Here is a 26,687-nt window from a genome sequence, read left to right on the forward strand (position 1 = left end):
GTATTCAGTGACGTGTAGGTTAGGTGAATTGGCCATGCTGAATTGCCTGTAGTGTTCAGTGGTGTGTAGGTTAGATGAATTGGCCATGCTGAATTGCCTGTCGTGGTCAGTGGTGTGTAGGTTAGGTGCATGAGTAATAGGTTCAGAGAATGGGTATAGGTGGGGTACTCTTTGGAGGGTCAGTGTGGGCTTGTTGGGCTGAATGCCTGTTTCCACACTAGCAATTCTATGAAATTCGAATGGTAGAGAGAGAAAGCAAATTCTGAGATCCTCATATCAGAACAGAAATCATCGGACAGCTTTGATAAAGTTGTGAGGCTACGGCAAAGATGCAATGTTTTTAAAATCTATATCCGCTTGGAAACAAATAAATATTAATAATATTGGTTTGGGCTATGTTAGGGGCAGCACGGTGGCTCAGTGGTTAGCACTGCTCCCTCACAGCGCCAGGGTCCTGGGTTCAACACCTGCCTCAGGTGACTGTGTGTGTGGAGTTTACACATTCTCTCTGTGTCTGCTTGGGTTTTCTATCAGTGTCCAGTGACCTTCAGTTTAGGCATATGTTAGGTATAGACAGGAGAGATGAAATGAATGCTGAGAGTATGAAGGCAGTAGGAGTATACTTAAGAAGGGAAATCAGGACGGCAAAAGGGGACATGCGTTGGCAAATAGGGTTAAGGAGAATCCAAAGGGCTTTTACAAATATATTAAGGACAAAAGGGTAACTAGGCAGTGAATAGGGCTCCTCAAAAATCAGCAAGACTGCCTTTGTGTGGAGCCGCAGGAGATGGGGGAGATACTAAACAAGTATTTTGCATCAGTATTTACTGTGGAAAAGGTCATGGAAGATATAGAATGTAAAGAAATAGATGGTGACATCTTGAAGAATGTCCATATTGCAGAGGAGGAAATGCTGCATGTCTTGAAATGCATAAAGGTGGATAAATCCCCAGGACCTGATCAGGTGTACCCGAGAACTCTGTGGGAAACTAGGGAAGAGATTGCTGGGCCTCTTGCTGAGATATTTGCATCATCGATAGTCACAGGTGAGGTGCCGGAAGGCTATATGTTGGCAAACGTGATGCCACTGTTTAAGCAGGGTGGTAAGGACAAGCCAGGGGACTATGGACCATTGAGCCTGATGTCGGTAGTGGGCAAGTTGTTAGAGGGAGTCCGAATGGACAGGATTTACATGTATTTGGAAAGGCAAGGACTGATTAGGGATAGTCAATATGGCTTTGTGTGGGGGAAATCATGTCTCACAAACTTGATTGAGGTTTTTGAAGAAGTAACAAAAAGGATTGATGAGGGCAGAACGGTAGACATGATCTATATGGACTTCAGTAAGGCATTCGACAAGGTTCCCCGTGGGAGACTGGTTAGCAAGGTTAGTATTCAGCTCTGGTCCCCCTCCGATTTGAAAGGATTGTGAAACTTGAAAGGATTCAGAAAAGATTTACAAAGATGTTGCCGGGGTCGGAGGGTTTGAGCTACAGGGAGAGGCTGAATAAGCTGGGGCTGTTTTCCTTGGAGTGTCTGAGGCTGAGGATGACCTTGTAGAGGTTTATAAAATCATGAGGGGTATGGGTAGAATAAATAGACAAGGTATTTTCCCCAGGGTCGTGGAGACCAAACTGGAGAGCATAGGTTTAGGCTGAGAGACGAAAAATGTAAAAGAGACCAATAGGGCAACGTTTTCACTCAGAGGATGGTGCGTGTATGGAATGAGCTGCCAGAGGAAGTGGTGAAGGCTGGTACAATTACAACATTTAAGAGGCATTTGGATGGGTATATGAATAGGAAGGGTTTGGAGGGATATGGGCTGGATACTGGCAGGTGGGACTAGATTAGGTTAGGAAATCTAGTCGACATGGACAAGTTGGACTGAAGGGTCTGTTTCTGTGCTGTGCATCTCTATAACTGTATGATTCTAAGTGGATTGGCCATGCTAAATTGCCCATAGTGTCCAGGGATGTGCAGGCTAGGTGAGTAATGTGGGGATAGGATGGGTCTGGGTGGGATGCTCTTCGGAGGGTTGGTGTGCACTCGCTAGTCCGAATGGCCTGCTTCCACACTATAGGGATTCTGTGACATGTACTTGGTTGGCAGAGCACAGTGATAGTTTTGCCTATTTTCTAAGGAGAAATATTAAGGCTAATTATTAAACAAAGTGCAACATAGCTATCTTCACCTTAAAAATCTATATTCTCTTAGAAACAAATGACTATTAATTATTATTGGTTTGAGATATATTAGGGACAGCATGGTGGCTCAGTGGTTAGCACTACTGCCTCATTATATCTCAACCCAGACTTTCAGAAGCAGAGGTAGGGAGATTGCCATTGCACAGGCACTTCCTACTGTGCCTGTTGTTCCCAGGCAGTCTCCCATCCAAGTACGAACCAGGCCTGAGTCTGCTTAGCTTCCAACAGTAGACACAATTGGGTGTGTTCAGAATAAAATGGCAATAGGCAGCTTTCAAATGTAAACTCCCAATAACATGCATGGATTTGGGGAATGGTAATTATCCGGGATGTCAAGTAGTATTCTGCAATAGTCCACAGAATCATTAATCTCATGATGGTATATCCAGCTTGGATAATGGATGGGATTGCTAGCACGTTTGAGACATACCCCTGTGATAATGTTGGATTGGTTCCACCCGTTGAGTGGGCTAGCTGTTTAAACCATGTTTAAACCCATAGGAGCCACAGCTAACAGGGAGAGCAAGTTACTTCAACCTGAATAGCTCACTGCTTTGCTCAGCTTGATAGGTGTGTGACCTCATTTTAAAATTCAGCACCAGCAGAGTTCTTACCTGTGTAGTACAGGAGAATTGTACAATTGTAGGAGACAGAAATAGAAACAGAAAATGTTGGAGAAACTCAGTGGGTCCGGCCGTGTCCATGGAGGAAACCGAGCTAATGTTTCGAGCTGGTATGACTTTTCATTGGAAATATTCATGAACTGAACTTGTTTTTAAAAGTGCAGCAATCTTTCCACAGTTCTTAGTTTTAAAACAGCTCTTTCCTATTTCAGTCCACAAACAAAAATGCAGAATAATAAAAAGATACAACATGTGCAGTGAGGAGTCTTATTATTCTGGCTCTGAGGTCACATTAATTTGTCATTAAATATTTGCTGGTAAAGATCTCAACAAACACATCGTTATGGGGCTATCCTTAACGCTGATCAACAGCATCTACTTGTATCAATCCAGCACCTTTAACATAGTAAAACCGGCCCAGTCTTCCTTCTTTTACAAAGTAATTGAATAGACTTTGAAATGAATTAGAATTAGATTTTACTGTCACGTGTACTCAAATATAGGAATGCAGGATTGTTGGGAAAAGTGCACAGGTCACCATTCACTGGTGCCATCTTGGTTACAAAACCAGGAGTTAAAAAAAAACAGTTGAAGTAAAAGAAATAGGTCCAAAAGGGGTAATTGAATAGACTTTGAAATGAATTAGAATTAGATTTTACTGTCACGTGTACTCAAATATAGGAATGCAGGATTGTTGGGAAAAGTGTACAGGTCACCATTCACTGGTGCCATCTTGGTTACAAAACCAGGAGTTAAAAAAAAAAACAGTTGAAGTAAAAGAAATAGGTCCAAAAGGGAAAAAAATGTGCAGGTCTTCTTAAAGTCCCATCTCAAAAATGGTGTTTGGAATGCTCAGCCAGAACTTTGACTCTTTGACGGAGCCTTTGCTATCAGAGCTACTATCCTTTCGTGCAGCTCAGTGTCAGGTTTTGGGCTTTAGTGCCTCTGTGAAGAACCTTTCTCACATTAGTGATGCTACCTAAATATCAGCTGTTGTTGTAAAATGTGCCAAAGGACTACACACGAGCATTATGACTGAAAAGGCAGGTTTAATAATACATCGTAAAGGAGGAGAGAGGGAGAGGGATGGCTGGATGTATTTAGGATGAAAATTTCAGAGTTTAGGTTCAAGCCTGCAGAGGAATTAAAATCGGGGATGCTCCAGGGGTCTGAATGAGAGGAATGCAGAGAGTTATTGGGTAGAGACAACTACAGGAATAGGAAAGGCAAATGCTGTGGAGTGATTTGAAAACCACAATGAGAATTTGGAAATTGAGGTGCCTGAATGAGAAATGATCAATTTTTCACCTACAATTTACAGTTGTCATTATTCCGTGGGGTGGGTTTGGGGGAGGGGAAGGGGGTTGTTGGGAGAATGTTGAGGTTGAGGCTTTTAGTAGTATGTTGAAAAGAACAAGGCAGAGGATGAGGCCAATTTGGTTTTGGTAAACTGGAGTTTCAAGAATGCGTGAATTCTGAATGCCTTTGCCTGGATGCCTTTTGTCTTCTGTTGAGAATTTGGAAATTGAGGTCATAGAGTCATAGAGATGTACAGCACAGAAACAGACCCTTCGGTCCAACCTGTCCATTCCGACCAGATATCCCAACCCAATCTACTCCCACCTGCCAGCACCCGGCCCATATCCCTCCAAACCCTTCCTATTCATATACCCATCCAAATGCCTCTTAAATGTTGTAATTGTACCAGCCTCCACCACTTCCTCTAGCAGCTCATTCCATACACGTACTACCCTCTGCGTGAAACAGTTGTCTCTTATGTCTCTTTTATATCTTTCCCCTCTCACCCTAAACCTATGCCCTCTAGTTCTGGATTCCCCGACCCCAGATAAAAGACTTTGTCTATTTATCCTATCCATGCCCCTCATATTTTTGTAAACCTCTATAAGGTCACCCCTCAGCCTCCGACGCTCCAGGGAAAACAGCCTCAGCCTGTGCCTGAATTAGGCATGTTCAATTTTTGACCCGCAGTTTATAGTTGGCATTATTTCTTGGGATGGGGTTGGGTGGGGGGTGGGGGGAGCAGAATGTTAAAATGGCTGTTAAAATAACATACAAAGGGAAGTTTGTAAAACAACATCCAAATCCTTTGTTGCACTGACACCCTGCCAGATGATTTTGTCCCAAGAAGAATTATAATTTAATTACATCTGCCAATTAGATAAATTGTGAGTGAAGGCAATAGTTCTACTTGTGATGAGCAATTTTCAAATTCGAAAAAAAAATCAGCTTTCAGATGAAGAAAAACAGCCGTGCTGATTTCCCCCTTCAGCTCCTTCTGCTCAGGACAATATTAAATACATAGATGTGTCTGGAAATAAAAGCATATTTCAAATATTCTCTCAGGCATGAAAAAATATTAATTATACAGTGCCTGTGTGCAATTGAAGAAAAGCTCAGGAATAATAAGACCTTCAAGAGGTCCAAGTTCTTGTCAAAACCCTCTCCCTCCCTCCCCGCAAAGCCCATGAATGTTTCATCAAATAGATGTAACTCAATGTTTCCAAGCCAATATGTAAAATTCAAGCTTATCCCTTTGTTTGAAAATGTCAGTTGCAGCCATCTAGAGTCAACAGCTGTCTATCACAGCTGTATGAACAGAATGGTCAGTTAATAACACAATAAGTCACATGGTCTATTGGCTGTCTGATGTTGGAACAGTGTATTAAAAATAATTATCTTGCCCTTGTATGAAACCCCTCCCTGCACTCAGAATCCACAGGACACCGATAGTGTTGCAATAATGGTATGGAGGTGCTGGTGTGGACAAGTTCAGACGTCATACAACACCAGGTTATAGTCCAATAGGTTTATTTGAAATCACAAGCTTTCAGAGCATATCTCCTTCATCAGGTTCCTAAGAATCTAATAAATGATAATTATATTTCAACCTGAAGCACTACTCTGAAAGCTTGTGGTTTCAACTTAACCTGTTGGCCTTTAGCCTGGTGTTGTGTGACCTCTGAGATTGAAATTGACAGATTTTTAATCAATAAGGGAAGCAAGGGTTATGGGGAAAAGGCAGGAAAGTGGAATTAAGGAATATCTCAATGAAAAGCAGTGCAGACTCGATAGGCTGAATAGTCTTGCAAGGACAAGTTCTGTTTACTGCATTACATGGTAAGTGTAAATGATTTGTAAAAGTTCAACACAAGAGCTGAGTTTATTAGAGCATGAGGAAGCCTGGAAAGGACAATCTTATCAACAGGTTCCAGGTGGTTGTGGAATTGGCAGGTTGACTGAATGGGGACAGTAAGAGTGTGATTTATTGTAAGTATCAGAGAGCAGGGCAGTACAAGGGCACAGTTTAATTTTGTAATACAAGTGAAATTGCTTTGTTTGCCGCTAAGCCATTGCATGTTGTGAAACCATGTCTGTTTTCTATAGACTTCTCTTTGCTTGCATGTCTTTGTAAAGTCGCTGCTTTGTGCTCTGATGCAGACAGCATGTGTGTGCCCAGACCTCTGCCAAAAATCCCTTTGGATCCATTTGCTGGAGACACAGGGTTACAGTACTGAGATTTTCTGCTGTTCAGTTTTTTTTATCCCTTGCTCTGGGAACAGCACCTCGCCTCATCTTAGTATCTGCTCCTCTGATTTGTCCTGGGGGTCTTGTCTTACACTTTGTGACATTATGAATAATGTTTGTAAGTGACAGGATAGGACAGAGTCAGCATGGATTTATGAAGGGGAAATCATGCTTGACTAATCTTCTTGAATTTTTTAAGGATGTAACTCTGAAGTTGGACGAGGGAAATCCAGTAGATGTAGTGTACCTGGACTTTCAGAAAGCTTTTGATAAAGTCCCACACAGGAGGTTAGTGAGTAAAATTAGGGCGCATGGTATTGGGGGCAAAGTACTAGATTGCATTGAAAATTGGTTGGCTAACAGGAAACAAAGGGTAGTGATAAACGGCTCCATTGCGGAATGGCAGGCAGTGACCAGTGGGGTACCGCAAAGATCCGTGCTGGGACCGCAGCTTTTTACAATAAATGTTAATGATATAGAAAATGGTATCAGCAATAACATTAGCAAATTTGCTGATGACACAAAGCTGGGTGGCAGGGTGAAATGTAATGAGGATGTTAGGAGATTACAGGGTGACCTGGACAAGTTAAGTGAGTGGGCAGATGCATGGCAGATGCAGTTTAATGTGGATAAATGTATGATTATCCACTTTGGTAGCAAGAACAGGAAGGCAGACTACTACCACAATGGAATCAATTTATGTAAAGGGGCAGTACAGAGAAATCTGGGTGTTCTTGTACACCAGTCAATGAAGGCAAGCATGCAGGTACAGCAGGTAGTGAAGGATTGGACATTCTGGAGGCAGGAAACATGTTTCCGCTGATGGGTGAGTGTCGAACCAGAGGACACAGCTTAAAAATACAGGGTAGACCATTTAGGACAGGGATTAGGAGAAACTTCTTCACCCAGTGAGTGGTGGCTGTGTGGAATGCTCTGCCCCAGCGGGCAGTGGAGGCCCAGTCTCTGGATTCATTTAAGAAAGAGTTGGATAGAGCTCTCAAAGATAGTGGAATCCAGGGTTATGGAGATAAGGCAGGAACAGGATACTGATTAGGAATGATCAGCCATGATTATATTGAATGGCGGTGGAGGCTCGAAGGGCTGAATGGCCTACTCCTGCACCTATTGTCTATTGTCTATTGTCTATTGATCACGGGGATGGTGATCAATTAACTAGTCTGTTAATGGACTAGTAACTCAATGATCATGAGTTCAAATCACACCATATCCACTGGGAGTTTAAAATTGGTAAATGCATACATCTCAGACTAAATTATTAGTATCAGGCTGTAATGGTGACTGTAAAGCTCCATCTGGTTTACTCTTGTCCATTAGTGATGGAAATCTGCTCTTCACTCCAGGTCTGCCTGGTGTTGTATCAAGGTATGTGATTTTAGCCCCACAACAACATGCTTGACTCTTGACCTCCTGTGAAATGGCCAATTAAACATTCGGTTATCACGAAGCCAGCTCACTGCCACCTTCGCAAAGGTGATGGCCCAGTGATGCTATTGCTGGACAATTAATCCAGAGACCCAGGTAGTGGCCTGGGGACCCAGGTTCCAGCCCTTTCATGGAAGATGGTGGAATTTGAATTAAATTAAGGCATAGCTAATACCTTTTTGTTTTAGTAAAGAATGTAGCCAAGTAATGTGAGTATACCAATACCTGAACAGATATCAATAAATATGAACACTCACCTTTGACTGTTTATTGTTTAGAATTGCTGAGAGCATAAGTTTTGAATTGTCAATTATAGCTCAATTGGTAGCACTGCACCTCTGAGTTTGGATGGTTATGGGTTTGAGTAACACAGGGACACAAAGTTCTGAGCTGATAATCTATTGCAGGGCAATGGGAGAGCTACACTGCTGCCTATGCAGTTAGTCAGGTGAGATTTAAAGCAAGGGCTTTATTTTACTTCTGGGATGTATGATTAGATTACATTCCCTACATTACATTAGATTAGATTACAGGCCCTTCGGCTCAACAAGTCCACACTGACCCCCCAAAGAGTAACCCACCCAGACCCACTTCCCTCTGACTAATGCACCTAACACTATGGGCAATTTAGCATGACCAATTCACCTGACCTGCACATCTTTGGACATCTTTGGTATGCAAGAGATCCCACGAAATTATTACAAAGACAAACAGTAAAATTATTTCCGGTGTCAAGGCTGGTATTTATCCTTCAATCACTATCACAGAAACCAATGGGCTGGTCATTATCACATTGTGGTTTGTGAGTCTTGCTGTATGAGAATTGTCCATCACACTACCTGCATCACCAACGGTGACTTCAGTTCAAAAACAATTAGTTGGCCATTAAACACTTTAGGATGTCTTCTAGTTTCAAGCCACACCCATTGGGGACTCCTGTGGAACAGTTATGGTGTCCCTATATCCAGACAAGGAGTCCTAGGTTTTAGTCCCACCTTCTCCAACTGGTGTGTAATATTAACATTTGGGAAACGTCAATAAATGCAAGCCTTTTATTTCTTGAAGGCTAGGTTACCTGAGTCAAATATGTGGCTGAAAATGTCTTTTGGAGCCAGTAGAGACACAGTGGGCTGAATGGCCTCATTCAGTACTGTAAACTTCTACGGTTCTACCTTGAAGCTTTTTGTCTTGCACTCATCAGGGTAAACATAAGAACTCCAAATAATCACAACAATTTATACTGCAGGATGTAGAGGCGTTGATTGGTTTGCAAATCACTTGTCAATTTTCAGTTCTGTTTGAACAATTTGAAGCATGTTTAATCTGAGATAGGAATTTCTCCAGTTTCAGCAACATCATTGATGTATTTGTGAAGAATTTCTCTGGCACTTCAAGCCAAGTTGTTACTCTTGCAGACTATTGTTACACATAGTGCCAAAGAGAGCCCTTTGCTCAGAATGCCTGACCATTTCTCTGTCTTTGCTTTTCTTGCAGTGGTGCCTTTTCTGAGGTAGTCATGGCGAAGGAGAAAACCACTGGGAAAATGTTTGCAATTAAATGCATCCCAAAGAAAGCCTTGAAAGGCAAAGAAAGCAGCATTGAAAATGAAATTGCAGTCCTCAGAAGGTAAGGAACTGAGAAGTAATTTAAGAACCAGGCTGTGAGATGGACGCAATTCCTTGCATGGATGTGTCCAAAATGTTTGATCTCGCTGCTGTAGAGTTGGGAGTGATACTCTAGGTTTTTTTTAAAAAGGCAGAACTTTGATTCAAAGCACATTTATCCAATACTTGTTGCATTGCACTACGTACAATTGTTGTGTAAAGGGAGAACCTTCTGGAAATATCTGTCGGGTCGCTAAATAATAAATTGATGATTATTGAAGGTTGAAGTGGGAAGTATGTGTCTTGTTCCAGGTGGGTCCAAAGCGAGATGACATTGAATGAAAATTAAATGTTATGCTTCAAGGATAGAGATTGAGGAGATTTTATTTTCTCTCAGAGTTGTATGTATTTGGAACTCTCTGTTTCAGAAGCTGGTGGAGGTAGGCAGAGGTAAATAGATTCTTGTTAGGCACAGGAATCAGGAGCTGTCGGGAATAGATCGGAATGTGGAATTCTCAACAGAAATTGTTCATGGTCTTGTTGAAAGGGAGAGCAGGCTTGAGGGCCTATGCCTAGTTTGTACATTTGTAACAAATTCCATTCGGATGAAGGGGACAGTTTTAAACTAATTGGTTGGGTTTAGGTTCAAGTGGATTACTAACTTTACACCAGCCCAATATAATTCACTGACTTCAATGTAGGATAGAAACAGCTGGGGATGGAAAACCAACCTTTTACCCAAAACCATTAGCTCTCAACTAGCAGCTTGGGTTTATTGAATCCCTATAGTGTGGAAGCAGGTCATTCAGCCCATCGAGTCCACACTGACTCTCCAAAGAGCATCCCACCCAGATCCATCTCACATGCTATATGCGATTTAACATGGCCACACCACCTAACCTGCACATCTTTGGACTGTGGGAGGAAACCCACGTAGACTGTGGGAGGAAACCCCCGTGCAAACTCAGTACAGACAGTTACCCGAGGGTGAAATTGAACCCAGGTCCCTAACGTTGTGAGGCGATAGTGCGAACCACTGAGCCACCATATCACTTGGATTATGTTGGTAATATCAGTGCTCCACCTGATCCTGTGCCCAGCAAATTGGGTTAAAATTTCATTGTCATTTCACATTAAGAACATAAGAACTAGGAGCAGGTGTAGGCCACCTGGCCCCTCAGTTTTGTTCCACCATTCAGTAAGGTCATGGCTGATCTTTTTGTGGACTCAGCTCCACTTACTCGTACTCTCATCGTAAACCTTAATATCTACCTTAGCTTTAAAAATGATTACTGAAGTAGCGTCAACTTCATCCCTGGGCAAGGAATTCCATAGATTCACAACCCTCTGGGTGAAGACGTTCCTTCTCAATTCAGACCTAAATCTGCTCTCTCTAATCTTGAGGCTATACCCTCTTGTCCTAGTTTCACCTGGCAGTGGAAACATCCTCTCTACTTCTGTGTTATCCATTCCCTTCATAATTTTACATGTTTCTATAAGATCCTCCCCTAATATTAGACTCCATGCATAAATTCTGCTTCTCCCTTCACAGATGCTGCCAGACCTGCTGAGTTTCTCCAGCACTTTCTATTTTTATTTCAGAACCGCATCATCTGCGTAAGTTTGCTTTTATAAGATATCCCGGTGATGTCCACAGCTATAATGCCAACTTGCCTTTCTCTTTCGAGAGATAAGACAAAAAAAACCTGCAGATGCTGAAGACCTGAAACGAAAGCAGGAAGTGCTGGAGAAACTCACCAGGTCTGGCAGCATCCATGGACAGAAGAAACAGAGTTAATGTTTTCAGTTCTGTGAGCCTGCTTTAGGGATACTGGAGGACACAGTGTATGCTTTCAGCATTTTCCACTCTGTATTTTTGTTGTCACTGATTTCCAGTATTTGTTACTTTTCTTCCCTCTTGGTCTCCGACTCTGAAAACTGCGCAAGACATCACAATATTATGACAATTCCCGAGATCTATTCAGACAGTGTTTATTAGCTTGAAACACAAAGTTTAAGGAAGTAACACAATAGGGTTTATTCAGCTGACAGTAAGACTTGATTTTATGGATTTGAATGTTATTTTTCTCTTAGTCTCTGCGCACTACAGCTGGCTAGATTAATACATATGTAATGCAATCAGGTTTCCACTCAATAACTAACAACTCACCAACCTGCAATTCTGATCTCCTGCGCACACTTGATCTTAATTGTTGCACCATTGGCCGTCATGCTTTCACCCACCAAGGCCTCACGTTCTGGATCTCACTATCATTGCTCCTTTGATGCTTCCTCCTTGAATTCTGTATCGAGTTGTGGATGCTAAGATATTGAGTACATTCGGGGCAGACATAGATGGATCTTTGGAGGCTAAATGAATCCAAGGGTTCAGGGAAGGTGCGAGTTGGTGGAATTGAGGTCTTAGAGTCTTGCGTGGAGCAGGTTCGATGGGCCAGTGGCCTAGTATTATGTTGGCTTTTGGCTATCTGCATATTTCCTGTGACTCGTGGGTCAATTTTGTCTGATGGAAGTCACATGACATGACACTGCAGCACATAAAGTGCTGTGTAAACGCGCATTCTAATTGTTTTTATAGATGCATGGGTCTACAGGCCATCTCCCATTTTCTTTGTTTCCTGTCAACAGTGTCAGCCTCTCCTTGGCCTTTGTTTCACACAGTTGTCTGCAACCTTTGTTCTAAAATCTGCTTTGTAATTTAGAATTCTTACAGTATGGAAAGTGGCCATTTGGCCCATCACGTCTACACTGACCTTTCGAACAACATAGCAGCCAGATACACTGCTTTACCCCATCACCCTGCATTTCCCATGGTAAATTCACCCAACCTACACAGCTTTGAACTGTGGGAGGGAACCCACGCAGACAGGGGGAGAATGTGCAAATTCCACACAGACAGTCGCCCAAGGCAGGAAACGAACCCAGGCAGCTGGCGCTATGAGAACCACTGTGCCAACCCTAATGTCACCCTTAAAACAGAGCCATGTTATATATAATGTATTGCATTGTGTGAGGGAAGTAAAATTAAAAGTATAGCATCCACCACCATAAATGACTCAAGTCAAGTAGGACAATGGGACTTCCATGCATTTGAATCGAATGCAAATAGATATCGCTATTATATAAGCATCTTCAAACTATTTTTGACCTTTGTTATGCAACATTACACAGGTCATGTCATCTGAAGAAAGAGTAGCTAACATGAAAATTGAAAAAAAAAATTTACAAAAAGATTTGTAAAATGAAAATATATAGGTACCAGGAGCCTAGGGATAAATAATCAATTAAAAGTTGATGACCTCCCACACGTAAGTTAAAAAAAATCGAGAAAAGAAAATCGTTAGAGAAGCACCAAATAAAAGGGAAAATTCAAAAACTAACATTTTGTAAGGATCTAGAGGCTAGGTCACCCAAACTCCTAGCGTCATTACTGTGGATGCCATTTAATCTGAAATAAACATGGAAACTGTTAAAGTTACTCCATAGGTCTAGCAACATCTATGGGAAGATTAGTCAGTTAATGAACCAAATGACAACTGTGTGAACTTTAAATGTGGTGGCAGTATTCCCAAATTCACCAGTTGGAAAAGGAAGTTAAGGTATGACTCTCATGAGGAAGTCTTGAACTCAATGGGGTCATTTGAGCTCAGTGTTGAGTTCAAACTGACCCTGTTTTGGGAGTCAAACCTTTTTAGAGTAGATATGAATACTCTTGAAGGTTGGATATGATCTATAGAACTGTCATCATGTGAAGCTATTTAAATATCCTGGCCTTTAAAAATAAAAAAAACTGGACACCTTTGTCATTGAGAGTTTAAAAGTCCCTGTTCCACCAATTGCAATAGCTGTTTGTTGACTTTTCTCCAAGGGCTATCATCATGTCCTTGTGAATGCTTCTCTGCTTTCCACAAACTATAATTATCTCAGCCGGGTGAAGTCCTAAATTTACAACTTAATTCACAGCTCAGGGATTATTGAAGAGTGGTGTATTGGTTGGCATGAATTAGCATTAGAGTGGCAAGGGAGCTATAGGAGCCATTAACTAGCTGGGGTGGGGGCATGGTTTGATATTAGGTTGAGAAGGAGGTGTCATGGGGAGTGGTGAGTGTCGATGGGCTGTCAGGTCTCAGGACCAGAGACCCTACGATTTCTAGGGTGACGTCCCAGAGAGCCATGGTTGGCTTTTTAGTAAGCTCACCCTAGAATTTGGCAGCTCCATCTCCGATCTGTGTCCAGAGAATGGTAGTCCTGACTATTCCACCCTTACTATTCCCTCTCTTGAAAAGATAATTAGGATTGACAGACCACTTTCTACAGAGGTAGATCTGCTGGCACAAGACATTTCCTGATTTGTACCTTCCTGACCACCTTAATAGTGACAGCTCAACATTTCCAATCATTGACTTTCCTTCAGAGCTGGAGGGAACCGTAATGGTGAGCATTAGTTTCTCTTGATATTTGGTTAAACGTAAGAGAGGAGAGTAAAAAGCAAAGAATGGGAGCAGGGTAAGAGAGAAACGAAAATCCCATCAGAGAGAAAGGCTAAACATCTTCAATAAAACAAAGAACTGCACAATGCTGGATATTGGAAACAAAAACAGATTGTGGAAAAATTCAGCAACACCTGTGGAAAGAGAAACTGAATTAACATCTCAGCTTCAGAATTAACATCTCAGCTTCAAAATTAACAACTCTGCTTTCTCTGCACAGTTGCGGTCAGACCTGCTGAGTTTCTCCTGAACGTCTTAAAGGTGGGAATTTTTTAGATTAGATTAGATTACTTACAGTGTGGAAACAGGCCCTTTGGCCCAACAAGTCCACACCGACCCTCCATTCCCCTACATTTACCCCTTCACCTAACACTACGGGCAATTTTAGCATGGCCAATTTACCTGACCTGCACATTTTTGGACTGTGGGAGGAAACCCGAGCACCCAGAGGAAACCCACGCAGACACGGGGAGAATGTGCAAACTCCACACATCTGGGTGAGAAATGGCAAGAATGCAAAAGTAAAATCCCGCATTCGCTCTAAATCAGGAATAAAATCAGAAAACCCTCAGCAGATCGGGGAGAATTTGTTGGGGGTGGTGGTGGTGACAGAGTTAATATTTATGGCCATAACTCTTCGTCAGAACCCAAAAGCTGCCAAACATTTCCAGTGACTTGTTTTGTTCGTTCGTTACCTTTTGAGAGCGAGAATTGTTGGTTTCCTGGCCAGAGGCATCCAACAGTTGCAGAATGTTGAAGAAGATAACAGACAACAACAACATTTCACTTGCACTTGGCTTACTGCCATAATTGCATTTCAGATTATATCTTCCACACAACATGTGTAATTCTGTCTGTCAGAGCTCACACTGCTAAGGAGCAAACTGTCTCTCTTTCTTATGGAAGTAAAGGCAACCATGAACTACTCGGGGCACAGTTAACTAGGAGAAAGTGAGGACTGCCGATACCGGAGATCAAAGTTGAGAGTGTGGTGCTGGAAAAGCACAGCTGGTCAGGCAACATCTGAGGAGCAGGAGAATCAACGTTTCGGGCAAAAGCCCTCCATCAGGATACAGTTAAATTCCTCCTTTGAGATCAGCGTGTGGTACAGTTACGCTGTGAATCAAGGAGAGGGCACATTCCTGAAATACATTTACAAGTGTAGGCCAATTGTCTTGACCATTGCTCCCTCTAAGCTGCATGGGGCTAGAGTTTTATTTATAGCCATGTGGCACAATGAGCCAGAGGTGCTAACCAAAGTGACACCGGAGGGAAAGCTGATTGTGACCTTGCTAAAACTTGCCAGACTGTGTCTCTGTGCAAGGGGCACCATAGTGCATATTATAGTAAGGCTTTCTTTATATATCAAGGGTGGGGAAGACGATGGCCTGGGGGCATTATCGGTAGACTTAATCTAGTGACCCAGGTTCATCAGATGGTGGAATGTGAATTCAATTTTTAAAAGATCTGAAATTAGGAGTCTGATGATGACCATGCATCGTTGTTGGTTGTTGGAAAAACCCACAAATGCCTTTTATGGAAGCAAACTGCCATCATTATCTGGTCTGGTCTATATGTGACTCCAGGACACACAGCAATTAGGGGTGGCCAATAAATGTTGGTCTAGCCAGCCAAAGGAACCCTCCTCCTGTGATTTAATAAATAAAAAAAATACATACTTGTAAGCAAAATAAAAGATTAGAATAGGAAAAAATTATCGTGATTTTGTTTTCTGGAGTGTTGCCTAGACAAATGCTGTGTTCTATAGGATTAACACATGCCGTTTACTACAGGATTAACACATGGTGTGTTCTATAGGATTTACAAATACTATGTTCCTTAAGATTAATACGTGCTGTGTTTTATGGGATTAACACATGCTGTGTTCCACAGGATTTACACCTCCTGTGTTCTATTGGATTTATACCTGCTGTGTTCTATAGATTTAACACATGCTGTGTTCTGTAGGGTTTACACATGCTGTGTTCTATAGGACTTACGCATACTAATGTTCCATAAGATTAATACATACTGTGTTTTATAGGATTAATGCAATCTGTGTTCCACAGGATTTACACCTGCTATGTTCTGTAGGATTTACACATGCTGTGTTCCGTAGGATTAACACATACTGTGTTCCATAGGATTAACACATATTGTATTCTATAGGCTTTGCACATGCTGTGTTCTGTAGGATTTACACCTGCTGTGTTCTATAGATTTAACACACGCTGTGTTCTGTAGGATTAGCACATGCTGTGTTCTGTAGAGTTTACACATACTATGTTCTATAGGACTTACGCATACTAATGTTCCATAAGATTAATACATGCTGTGTTTTATAGGATTAACGCATGCTATGTTCCACAGGATTTACACCTGCCGTGTTCTATTGGATTTACACATGCTGTGTTCCGTAGGATTAACACATGTTGTGTTCTATAGGATTTACACCTGCTGCGTTTTATAGGATTTACACATGCTGTGTTCTGTAGGATTAACACATGCTGTCTTCTATAGGCTTTACACATGCTGTGTTCTGTAGGATTAACACATACGGTGTTCTATAGGATTAACACATGCTGTGTTCCATAGGATTAACACATGCTGTATTCTATAGGCTTTACACATGCTGTGTTCTGTAGGATTAACACATGCTGTGTTCTATATGATTAACACATGCTGTGTTCCATAGGATTAACACATGCTGTATTCTATACGATTAACACATGCTGTGTTCCATAGGATTAACACATGCTGTATTCTATAGGCTTTACACACGCTGTGTTCTGTAGGATTAACACATGCTGTGTTCCATAGGATTAACACATGCTGTAATCAATAGGCTTTACGCATGCTGTGTTCTGTAGGATTAACGCATGCTGTGTTCTATAGGATTAACACATGCTGTGTTCCATAGGATTAACACATGCTGTATTCTATAGGCTTTACACATGCTGTGTTCTGTAGGATTAACACATCCTGTGTTCTATAGGATTGACACATGCTGTATTCTATAGGCTTTACACATGCTGTGTTCCACAGAATTAACACATGCTGTATTCTATAGGCTTTACTCATGCTGTGTTCTGTAGGATTAACACATGTTGTGTTCCATAGGATTAACGCATGCTGTATTCTATCGGCTTTACACATGCTGTGTTCTGTAGGATTAAGACATGTGGTGTTCTATAGGATTAACACATGCTGTGTTCCATAGGATTAACACATACTGTATTATATAGGCTTTACACATGCTGTGTTCTGTAGGATTAACACATGCTGTGTTCCATAGGATTAACGCATGCTGTATTCTATAGGCTTTACACATGCTGTGTTCTGTAGGATTAACACATGCTGTGTTCTGTAGGATTAACACATGCTGTGTTCCATAGGATTAACGTATGCTGTATTCTATAGGCTTTACACATGCTGTGTTCCACAGGATTAACACATATTGTGTTCTGTAGGATTAATACATGCTGTGTTCTGTAGGCTTTACACATGCTGTGTTCTACACGATTTACACATGCTGTGTTCTGTAGGATTTACACTCAGTTTTATTTACCTTGCTGTGAAGCTGTTAGTTATGAATTCTGTTCATTAGGAGGCGATGCAATATTCTACAGGTCCATGAAAATGAAAACTATGGCCCAGGTGTTCAAGGTAATACAGTTTTTATCTATAGTGATAGTCTTCTTGCAAACTGTATATTGTGTTTTAGAATTACATTTTTTGAGTTAGAATTAGATTTTATTGGGGTGTGTGCTCGCATAAAGAGATACAGGAGGACAGTGAAAAGTTTACAAAGTCGCCATCCCCAGTGTCATCTTAGATACAAAGGCACCAAGGAAGAAAATCTTATGTACAAAGTGGAAAAACAAAGAAATAAAGTTAGAAGCTCAATATTGCAGTCCTTCTTAAGTACTTCATCATACTGGGCCCACACTCCCAACAAGGATTCGATCTCCCCTGTGTTGGGCTTGATCTCCTCCTTGGCGAAAGTGGGCACTGCAGATACTGGAGATTAGAGTCAAGGTTAGAGTGGTGCTGGTAAAGCACAGCACATCAGGCAGCATCCGAGGAGCAGGAAAATCGACGTTTCAGGCAAAAGCTCTTCATCAGGATCAGCCTGAGACATCGATTTTCCTGCTCCTTGGATGCTGCCTGACCTGCTGTGCTTTTCCAGCACTACTCTAATCTTGACCTTGATCTCCTCCATGCTGGGCTCAATCCCCTCGGTGCTGGGCTTGATTTGTACAGTATTCCCAAGAAACCCATTATGGTCTGGCACGGAAATCGCATTCTCTGTTTGTGATTTATACCACATCGTTCACACCATTGCAATAAGCTCTTTTGCGCTGGGTTGTAAATTTAAAAGCATCCCGCACCACATAAAATAAAGGTAATGTTTTTCTTTGTCCTGGTACCTCAGTCCATGCCATTGATACAGTGTGGAGTCAGAGGGCAGAAAGTGGAAAATGCCATTTGAACAATCCTTATTATATTAGAGAAACTATACAGAATCATCTCATACAGACTGCTTTCACAATGCACCACAGCTTCACTGCTATCAGCGAACATTGCTGAATGGGCAGAGCTGAAACATCTCCTCATTGTTCACCTCTTGGGAATCTGAGGTACATTTTCTTGGGTGGGTGGCCATCCTGATGAGTGGATGAATTCCAGTCGGGAATACGGAGTTGACAATGGTAGCAGACATGGTCCTGAAGAAGGTTTAATACCCGAAACATTGAGACTTCTCCACCTCCCTATGCTGCCTGGCTTGCTGTGTTTTTCCGGCCTCTTGCTTGTCTACAGTCTCCCCAGAGCCACCCCAGGGTGGCCTGGTTAGTGACGGAGATCAGGTTGCAGCGCTGGGAAGTGAAATTATCACAGCCAGCTGCCTTCACAGTGGGGGGCCATGTCTGTCCATCAGCTGGAGGATCTGGCACAGGTGCCATTAGAGTCACTTACAGTGGGCAGGAAATAGCTGCCATTTACAGGAAGTAGTCATTATCTTGGCAAAGGGGCAACAAGGCTGACCCAGCTGCCTTCAGATAGATGCCCTTTGAGAATTATTGTCAGCAAGCAAAAATACGAGCTCTCAAAGGAGTTGCCATTTTGGAACTGTGTTTTCAGGCCCTTGACACGGTAGGGAGCCTATACGTCCAGGAAGAATATTTTGAGGCCTAGAAAATTGATGATAGATGGCTCATTACTATCCCTCATTCGATTCCTGCCTCATGGAATCCCTACAGTGTGGAAACAGGTCATTTGGCCCAACAAGTCTACACTGACCCCCCAAAGAGTATCCCACCCAGACCCAACAAGTCTACACTGACCCCCCAAAGAGTATCCCACCCAGACCCATTCCCCTACATTTGCCCCTGACAAGTCCCTCCTCCCTATCTTTTATCTTAGCCTGCTGGACCAACTTCCTTCATTCCTGAAGAAGGGCTAATGCCCGAAACGTCGATTCTCCTGTTCCCTAGATGCTGCCTGACCTGCTGCGCTTTTCCAGCAACACATTTCCATCTCTGATCTCCAGTATCTGCAGACCTCACTTTCTCCCCTGACTAATACACCTAACCTACACATCCCTGAACACTATGGGCAATTTAGCTTGGCCAATTCACCTAAATTGCACTTCTTTGGACTGTAGGAGGAAACCAGAGCACCCAGAGGAAACCCACACAGACACTGGGAGAATGTGCAACCTCTGCACAGACAGTCGTCTGATGCTGGAATTGAATCTGGATCCCTGGTGCTGTGAGGCAGCAGTGCTAACCACTGAGCCACCTCTGGGCTAGTCAACCTGTAGGAAGAGTGCTTGGAGCGGGAGCATGTCGGGAGGCGAACCTAACATCCACCTTTCCAAATGTCCTTATGCCCCCATTTCCTGTGCCACTGGGCAAATTCAGACTCTTGTTTCGAAAATGATTGACTTATGCCATTCCTGAATCATTTGGAGTCTCAATCAATGTCCCCATGAAAGTGCAGGATTCTAATATGTTCCGGCGGTGCCTAACGAAGAAACGTTAGACATGCACACACACCACCTCAGTGTTCTTTTTTGTACAAAATGGGGCGGCAAGGCAAGATCTAAGCAGCCTGCAAGGGACACGAAAGGTCTCTGCAAGACAGGTGAATATCTCTGAGATTTCTAGGTATTAATTGTACGAAGTTTCAAGAACAATAAAGAGGGAGGATGAGCAACAACAGAGGGGGAGAGAAAGGAGTGAACGATTCAACAGCAAGAAAATGCAGCATGTTGAAGGAAAGAGTGTTGAAGGAAACAAGAAGAGATGGTTCAAACATTGTTTTACCATGAAGTAACAGACGTAACAGTAAAATTGCAGAGTCATAGAGATGTACAGCACGGAAACAGACCCTTTGGTCCAACTCATCCATGCCCACCAGATATCCCAACCCAATCTAGTCCCATGTACCAGCACTTGGCCCATATCCCTCCAAACCCTTCCTATTCATATACCCATCCAGGTGCCTTTTAAATGCTGTAATTCTACCAGCCTCCACCACTTCCTCTGGCAGCTCATTCCATACACACACCTTTCTGTGAAAAAGTTGCCCCTTACATTCCTTTTAAATCTTACCCCCTCACCTTAAACCTATGCCCTCTAGTTTTGGACTCCTACCCTGGGAAAAATACCTTGTCTATTCACCATATCCAGGCCCCTCATGATTTTATAAACCTCTATCAGGTCACCCCTTAGCTTCATACAGTGACTATTCAGCCTCTGTCTATAGCTCAACTCTCCAACCCCAGAAACATCCTTGTAAATCTCTTCTGAACCCTTTCAAGTTGCACAACATCTTTCCTGCAGCAGGGGGACCAGGAAAGAATGCAAACATTTCTGGAAGAGATTGGGCAAGCAGAAAGGGAGGGAACTCAAAATAGTTTCTCACAAAGTAGCCTCTCCATTTAGAGGAAATAATAGCTCCAGTTAGCAACTCTGCAAAGTTAAAAATCACACAACACCAGGTTATAGTCCAACAGGTTTATTTGGAAACACTAGCTTTCGGAGCGCTGCTCCTTTGTCAGATAGCTTGTGGGGGAGCATCATAAGACACAGAATTTATAGCAAAAGATCATAGTGTCATGCAACTGATGTGATATGTTGAACAAACTTAAATTGCTGTTAAGTCTTTCATGTTTTAGAATGGTTTGCAGGTTTTGATCATTTATATGTACATCCAAGAACTTCCTCTGCAAATGGCTTGAATTGGAGATGCCGGTGTTGAACTGGGGTGGACAAAGTTAAAAATCACACAACACCAGGTTATAGTCCAACAGGTTTATTTGAAAGTACTAGCTTTTGGAGCGCTGCTCCTTCATCAGGTGGTTGTGGAGAATAAGACTGTAAGACACAGAATTTATAGCAAAAGTTTACAGTGTGATGTAACTGAAATTATATATTGAAAAAGACCTGGATTGTTTGTTAAGTCTCTCATCTTTTAGAATGACCATGTTGGTTTCAGTTCTTTTATATGTAAATCCCAGTTGTAAAGATACATTGTCAAGTGAACTTTAACAATAGGTGTCATGCTGGCCCAAAATAATGCATTGAAGATGTGAGGTGCAAAGGGCAGTCTGGTATTAAAAATGAATGTGCAGTACTGGGTGCCACTGAAGTATTTGAAAGTAATTGAAGAGACATCATTTGGAGAGGAAAGCAGAATTATGAACTGGAGTAATATTGACAGATCTGAACTATTCAGATCTGGTGTGAGAAGGCTCATCTGAGTGGCTTTGAATGGGGACGGGTATGCATTCGTGATCTTAAATAAAACATGCTGACTTGGAAAACCAAATCCTATTTCAGGCAAGATGGAATATTCGGCATGAACCGGTAAAACTAGATCATTGGAATAGGAAAACTTCTGTTTTAAACTGGAGAGGAGATGGTGTCGAAAACAAATGGATAGAAGAGAAACAACTGTAGAGGGATGAATTGAAGGCTTTCTCCAGGTCCATTAGAAAACAGCAGTTGATCAAAAAAAGATGGGTGGAACCATTGAACTGTAGGATACCAGTCTGAGGTGAACACTGGAACATTGAGATAGGAAGTCATGACAGCTAGCTGTACAGGTGGAAATGAGGACCAGTCTGAAAATAGAGGAAAAGTCTGAGAGAACAGCAAAGTCTGTGAGAAATACTGGAATCCACAAATGGAAGTGGAAAGAGAGAATGAACAGTGGAATGGAATAAAAACTTGGAGACAACTTTATAAAGAAATAGCTAAAGCTATAGGAAGACACTGAACAGGCTGGGGCTGTTTTCCCTGGAGCCTCGGAGGCTGAGGGGTGACCTTACAGAGGTTTATAAAATCATGAGGGACAAGGATAGGTAAATGGACAAAGTCTTTTCCCTGGGGTCGGGGAGTCCAGAACTAGAGGGCATAGGTTTACGGTGAGAGGGGAAAGATATAAAAGAGACCTAAAGAGCAACATTTTCACGCAGAGGGTGGTATGTGTATGGAATGAGCTGCCAGAGGAAGTGGTGGAGGCTGGTACAATTACAACATTTGAAAGGCATCTAGATGGGTATATGAATAGGAAGGATTTAGAGGGATATGGGCCAGGTACCGGCAGGTGGGACGAGATTGGGTTGGGATATCAGGTTGGCATGGACGGGTTGGACCGAAGGGTCTTTTTCCATGCTGTACATCTCTGTGACTCTAGATTCTAGGGCACTGAGATAAGTGAAGTGAAGGACAGATACAACTAAAACTGCAGTGTGTGTTCCTTGCCATCGCAAGATTTCCAGATATAAGTCGGTTTCACTGGGATTACAATGCCATCGGACTCAGCACTTCAAACCTGTTTGCTGGTATCCAATTAACACAACTCAATAGTTGCAGCCTACACTGACAGTGCAACATAAAAAGGTTATGTCGCCCTTGGTTTTTATTTTGAAGAGAGATCATAAAGGCAGAGCTGCGGAGGAGTCTAGTTTAACAGTGGAATAGGAGTGGCCAGTTCTCCCAGTTCAGTTTTTTCCTAGTTTGTTTTAGCTGGAGCAGTCACAAGGTGTGTGAGTCCAGGGGAGTTGCAAGCGTTGGTAAAGAATTCCTCTGACTTACTCTGAAACCTCTCTCTGGATGTTGTTCCTTCCAGCCTGTAAGAATCTGTGTTTGAATTTATGTTTTATTTTGCCAAGGGATGTGTTTATGGGATGTTACTGTATTGGAACAGTTAACTAGTAATAGTTACTGTATCAGGTCCGTTAAGTTTTCCAGTCAAAAAGTTATTCTAAATTTTGCTTTCTTATGTTCATGTTTTAACTATAGTGTTTAAATAAATCCTGTTTTGTTTAAAGCCCAGTGGTTTGACCAGCTGCATCACTCCTGGAATATCCACTTCACATCTGCCTTTATAATAAGAAAAAAGTTAGGGTCTAGATTACCTTCTTAAAATATCTTGAGGGGGTCTGGATTGGTTCATAATAATAGTAACTATCTTCACATCACTCTCACCTTTCCTGACCTCATTGATGTATCTGGGTCACACTGCTTGTCCAACCTCCCAGTTTTTGATTAACTTTTAACTTGTCCAGTGAAACACTACCAAGACAGGAGCCATCACCTTAGCAATTAACTCATCCACCCATAGCAGCTTCAACTTACTGAGACATTCAGTACATCAAAGGAACTTCTACATCTAAAAGTTTTGCATTTCCTTTCACCATTGATTTATGAATGCCCCACATGAAACTTAAGTTCTCAGATTTGACTCATGAGAAACAGTCGAGTAGAGCGGACCATTGGAATTTAGAAAAATGAGAGTTGACGTTATTGAAACATTTCGGATTCTAAGGGGGCTTAGCAGAGTAGCTCAGGGAATGTTTCCCTGTGTTGAGGAATTCCGAACTAAAGGGGCACAGTTCCAAACCAAAGGTCTTCCCATTTAAGACAAAGATGACGAGGAATTTCTTCACTTAGAGGGTCAATGTTGTTTGGAAATCTCTTTGCCAGTGAGTACTGGAGTCTGGGCAATTGAACAAATTCAAGGCCAAATTGGTTAGATTTTTGATTGACAAGGGAGCCGAGGGTTATAGGAAGGCAGACAGGAAAGTGAAGTTGAGATGATGATCAAATCTTATTGAACGGCAGCGCAGGCTTGAGGGGTTGAATGGTCTTTCGCTGCTCCTTTTTATAATCTTATAGCTGTCTGACATTTAAATCCATTCAGTTCGCAGAGTTTCATCAGTACAATGACAATCCTCTGACCTAGTGACACACTTCCCACTCAAAGTCTGACTTCAATGCAAGGTTCTATGATCACTGCACACAAAGAATATTATGAAAGGAACACTAAGGTTTTCCAGTGTTTGCTCTTTCTCGTGAACCTTAAGAGACTTCTGTGTTTTCAGTCGAAGTAGCGAAAGGAACAAATTGAAACACTTACACATGGAGATCAAAGGAAATCTTCTCTTTGGGTCACGCAAATGTTGATGTTCTCCATCTTCTAACTGATAGGCCCTTCACCAAAATAACTGCACATCATCCAAAAACAAAAAAAACCCACTGAAACTGGAAATTTGAAATTAATAAAAAATGCTCAGGTCAGGCAGGAAGGTCACAATCTGGAACTTTACCTGTTTTCCTAATTACATGTCATGTTTGATTTCATGTAATAGTTAGCATTAAGGTAATTAATTTCATATCATGCAATCCGTAATTTTAATATAGTATAATACTTCACATTATATTAATGTCAGGCTGTGTTCTGGATTGTCTGAGAGAGATTGGGTAAACTGTATTCTGGAGAGTTTTGAAGAGTGCGAAGTAATCTCATTGAAACTTTGAACAGTTGTACAGAGTGTGACGGGGGTGAGTAAATCAGATACTCCCCCTGGTTGGTGACTCCTTGGTTAGGAGGTATAATTTCAGGAAAAGGGGGCAGACTACTTAAGGATGAGGTGAGGAGGAATTCCTTCTCTTAGAAGGGGGTGAATCTTACGAATTCTTTCCCCCAGAGGGCTATGGAAGCTGAGTCGTTGAGCGTGTTCAAGAAAGAAATCAATAGCCACTTGGAAGCTAATCAGATTCAGGGATGTGGAAATAATGCAGGAAAATGGCATTGAGGAGATGACCTCAGCCATACTCTAGAAGAGCGGAGGGCCCTTAATGGGCTGAATGGCCTACTCCCTTTTCCTGTATTCCTAATACAATGTACAATGGGTTGATACATTTTTGAACTCTGTCAAGATTAGAGTGGTGCTAGAAAAGCACAGCCGGTCAGGCAGCATCCGAGGAGCAGGGAAATCGATGTTTCGCGCAAGAGCCCTTCGTCAGAAATCCTGATGAAACGTCGATTTTCCTGCTCCTCGAATGCTGCCTGACCTGCTGTGCTTTTCCAGCACCACTCTGATCTTGACTCTGATCTCCAACATCTGCAGTCCGCACTTTTGCCTACATTTTTGAACTCTACCAGGGCAATTATCTTGAATGTATATAGAGGCCTCGTCCTTGTCTTGACTCTTGCCTGTGAACTGATAACCTCGAGCTATTTCTAACCAATTCTCTCTCTCTCTCTTTCTCTAAATCCATCTCTCTGTTTCCATCTCTCTCTGTGCAATGGAGGGAGATGATGCTGCTAATTTGTGGACTTTTGCGAATTACTCACTAATTCATTGTACTGTAGCATTTCATTCAATCAGTCTATTGTTAACATTATGCCATTATGTTATGTGCATCTGATCATGTCTTCAATTCTTTCACCATCATGGTGTTATGATTCAGTATTCCTGTTCAATATAATGATGCAAAGAAAAAGCTCTTCAATGTAGAGAATATGACATAGAAAGTTACAGTGTGGAAGCAGGCCATGCGGCCCATTAAGTCAACACTGTACCTCTGAGGAGCACCCCACCCAATCCCTGTAACCCCACATTTCCCATTGCAAAACCACACATTCATGGACACTATGGGTAATTTAGTATGGTCAATCCACCTAACCTGCACATCTTTGGACTGCGGGAGGAAGCCAGAGCATCCAAATATGGGGAGAAGGTACAAACTCTACACAGACAGTCGCTCAAGGGTGGAATCAAACCCAGGTCCCTGCTGCTGTGAGGCAGCGGTGCTAACCAGTGAGCCACCGTGCCACCCACAGAGTATTGCCAACTCCAACCTTCTTGTGTGGAATTGGTTAATTGACTATTTTAAACACAGAATTAACCCACTGGTTTGTAACTGGCTGTATTTGTGTAAATTTTCTAAAACACCATTGCCTTTCCAGTTTGTGAGCAGTAAACTTGGTTTCGCATCGGTCTGTGGCCAGAGTTATTTCCTGGTTACGATTCCTCAAGGTAGAGAGGAGTTTCACTGAATCAAAGCTAGGAGTTTCTGAGCAGCGAGAGAAATGTGCTCGTAATTGATTCAATTCACAGGTCTCTTGCACTCCCATAGTGCTGTCCCTATTTCTGGGCCAGAAGGTCAGAGTTCAAGTCCTACCTGGCACTGAGCTGTGTTGTAACAAGTCCAATAGGTTGATTTAAGAACAAAATCCACTCCGATTACTGTAACAATACTCTGAATGGAATTGGTGGTGGTCAGGGGAAGGTGCCACATATAAATCATGAGAGATTAGGGTCAAAAAGGGAAAATGTAAATACAAATTAAAAAGATTTGCATTTATATAGCAACTTCCACATCCTTATGACATCTGAAAGCTCTTTGCAGATGATGAAGTACTTTTGAAGTGTAGTCACTTTTGTAGTGAATAATTATA

At 42.1% G+C, this 26,687-nt stretch overlaps 1 protein-coding gene across 1 annotated transcript in view; it reads left to right on the forward strand.

Annotated features, from left to right (window-relative positions):
- The window catches only part of camk1da (calcium/calmodulin-dependent protein kinase 1Da), a 438,515-nt gene that overhangs the window by 130,510 nt on the left and 281,318 nt on the right, over positions 1-26,687 (forward strand). Inside the window, exon 2 of the mRNA XM_043714161.1 lies at positions 9,311-9,442. Within this exon, the coding sequence (XP_043570096.1) occupies positions 9,311-9,442 (132 nt within the window). The remainder of the gene's footprint in view (positions 1-9,310; positions 9,443-26,687) is intronic.

This window comes from Chiloscyllium plagiosum, chromosome 23, assembly GCF_004010195.1.
Source record: "Chiloscyllium plagiosum isolate BGI_BamShark_2017 chromosome 23, ASM401019v2, whole genome shotgun sequence".
In the NCBI taxonomy this organism is placed as follows: domain Eukaryota; kingdom Metazoa; phylum Chordata; class Chondrichthyes; order Orectolobiformes; family Hemiscylliidae; genus Chiloscyllium; species Chiloscyllium plagiosum.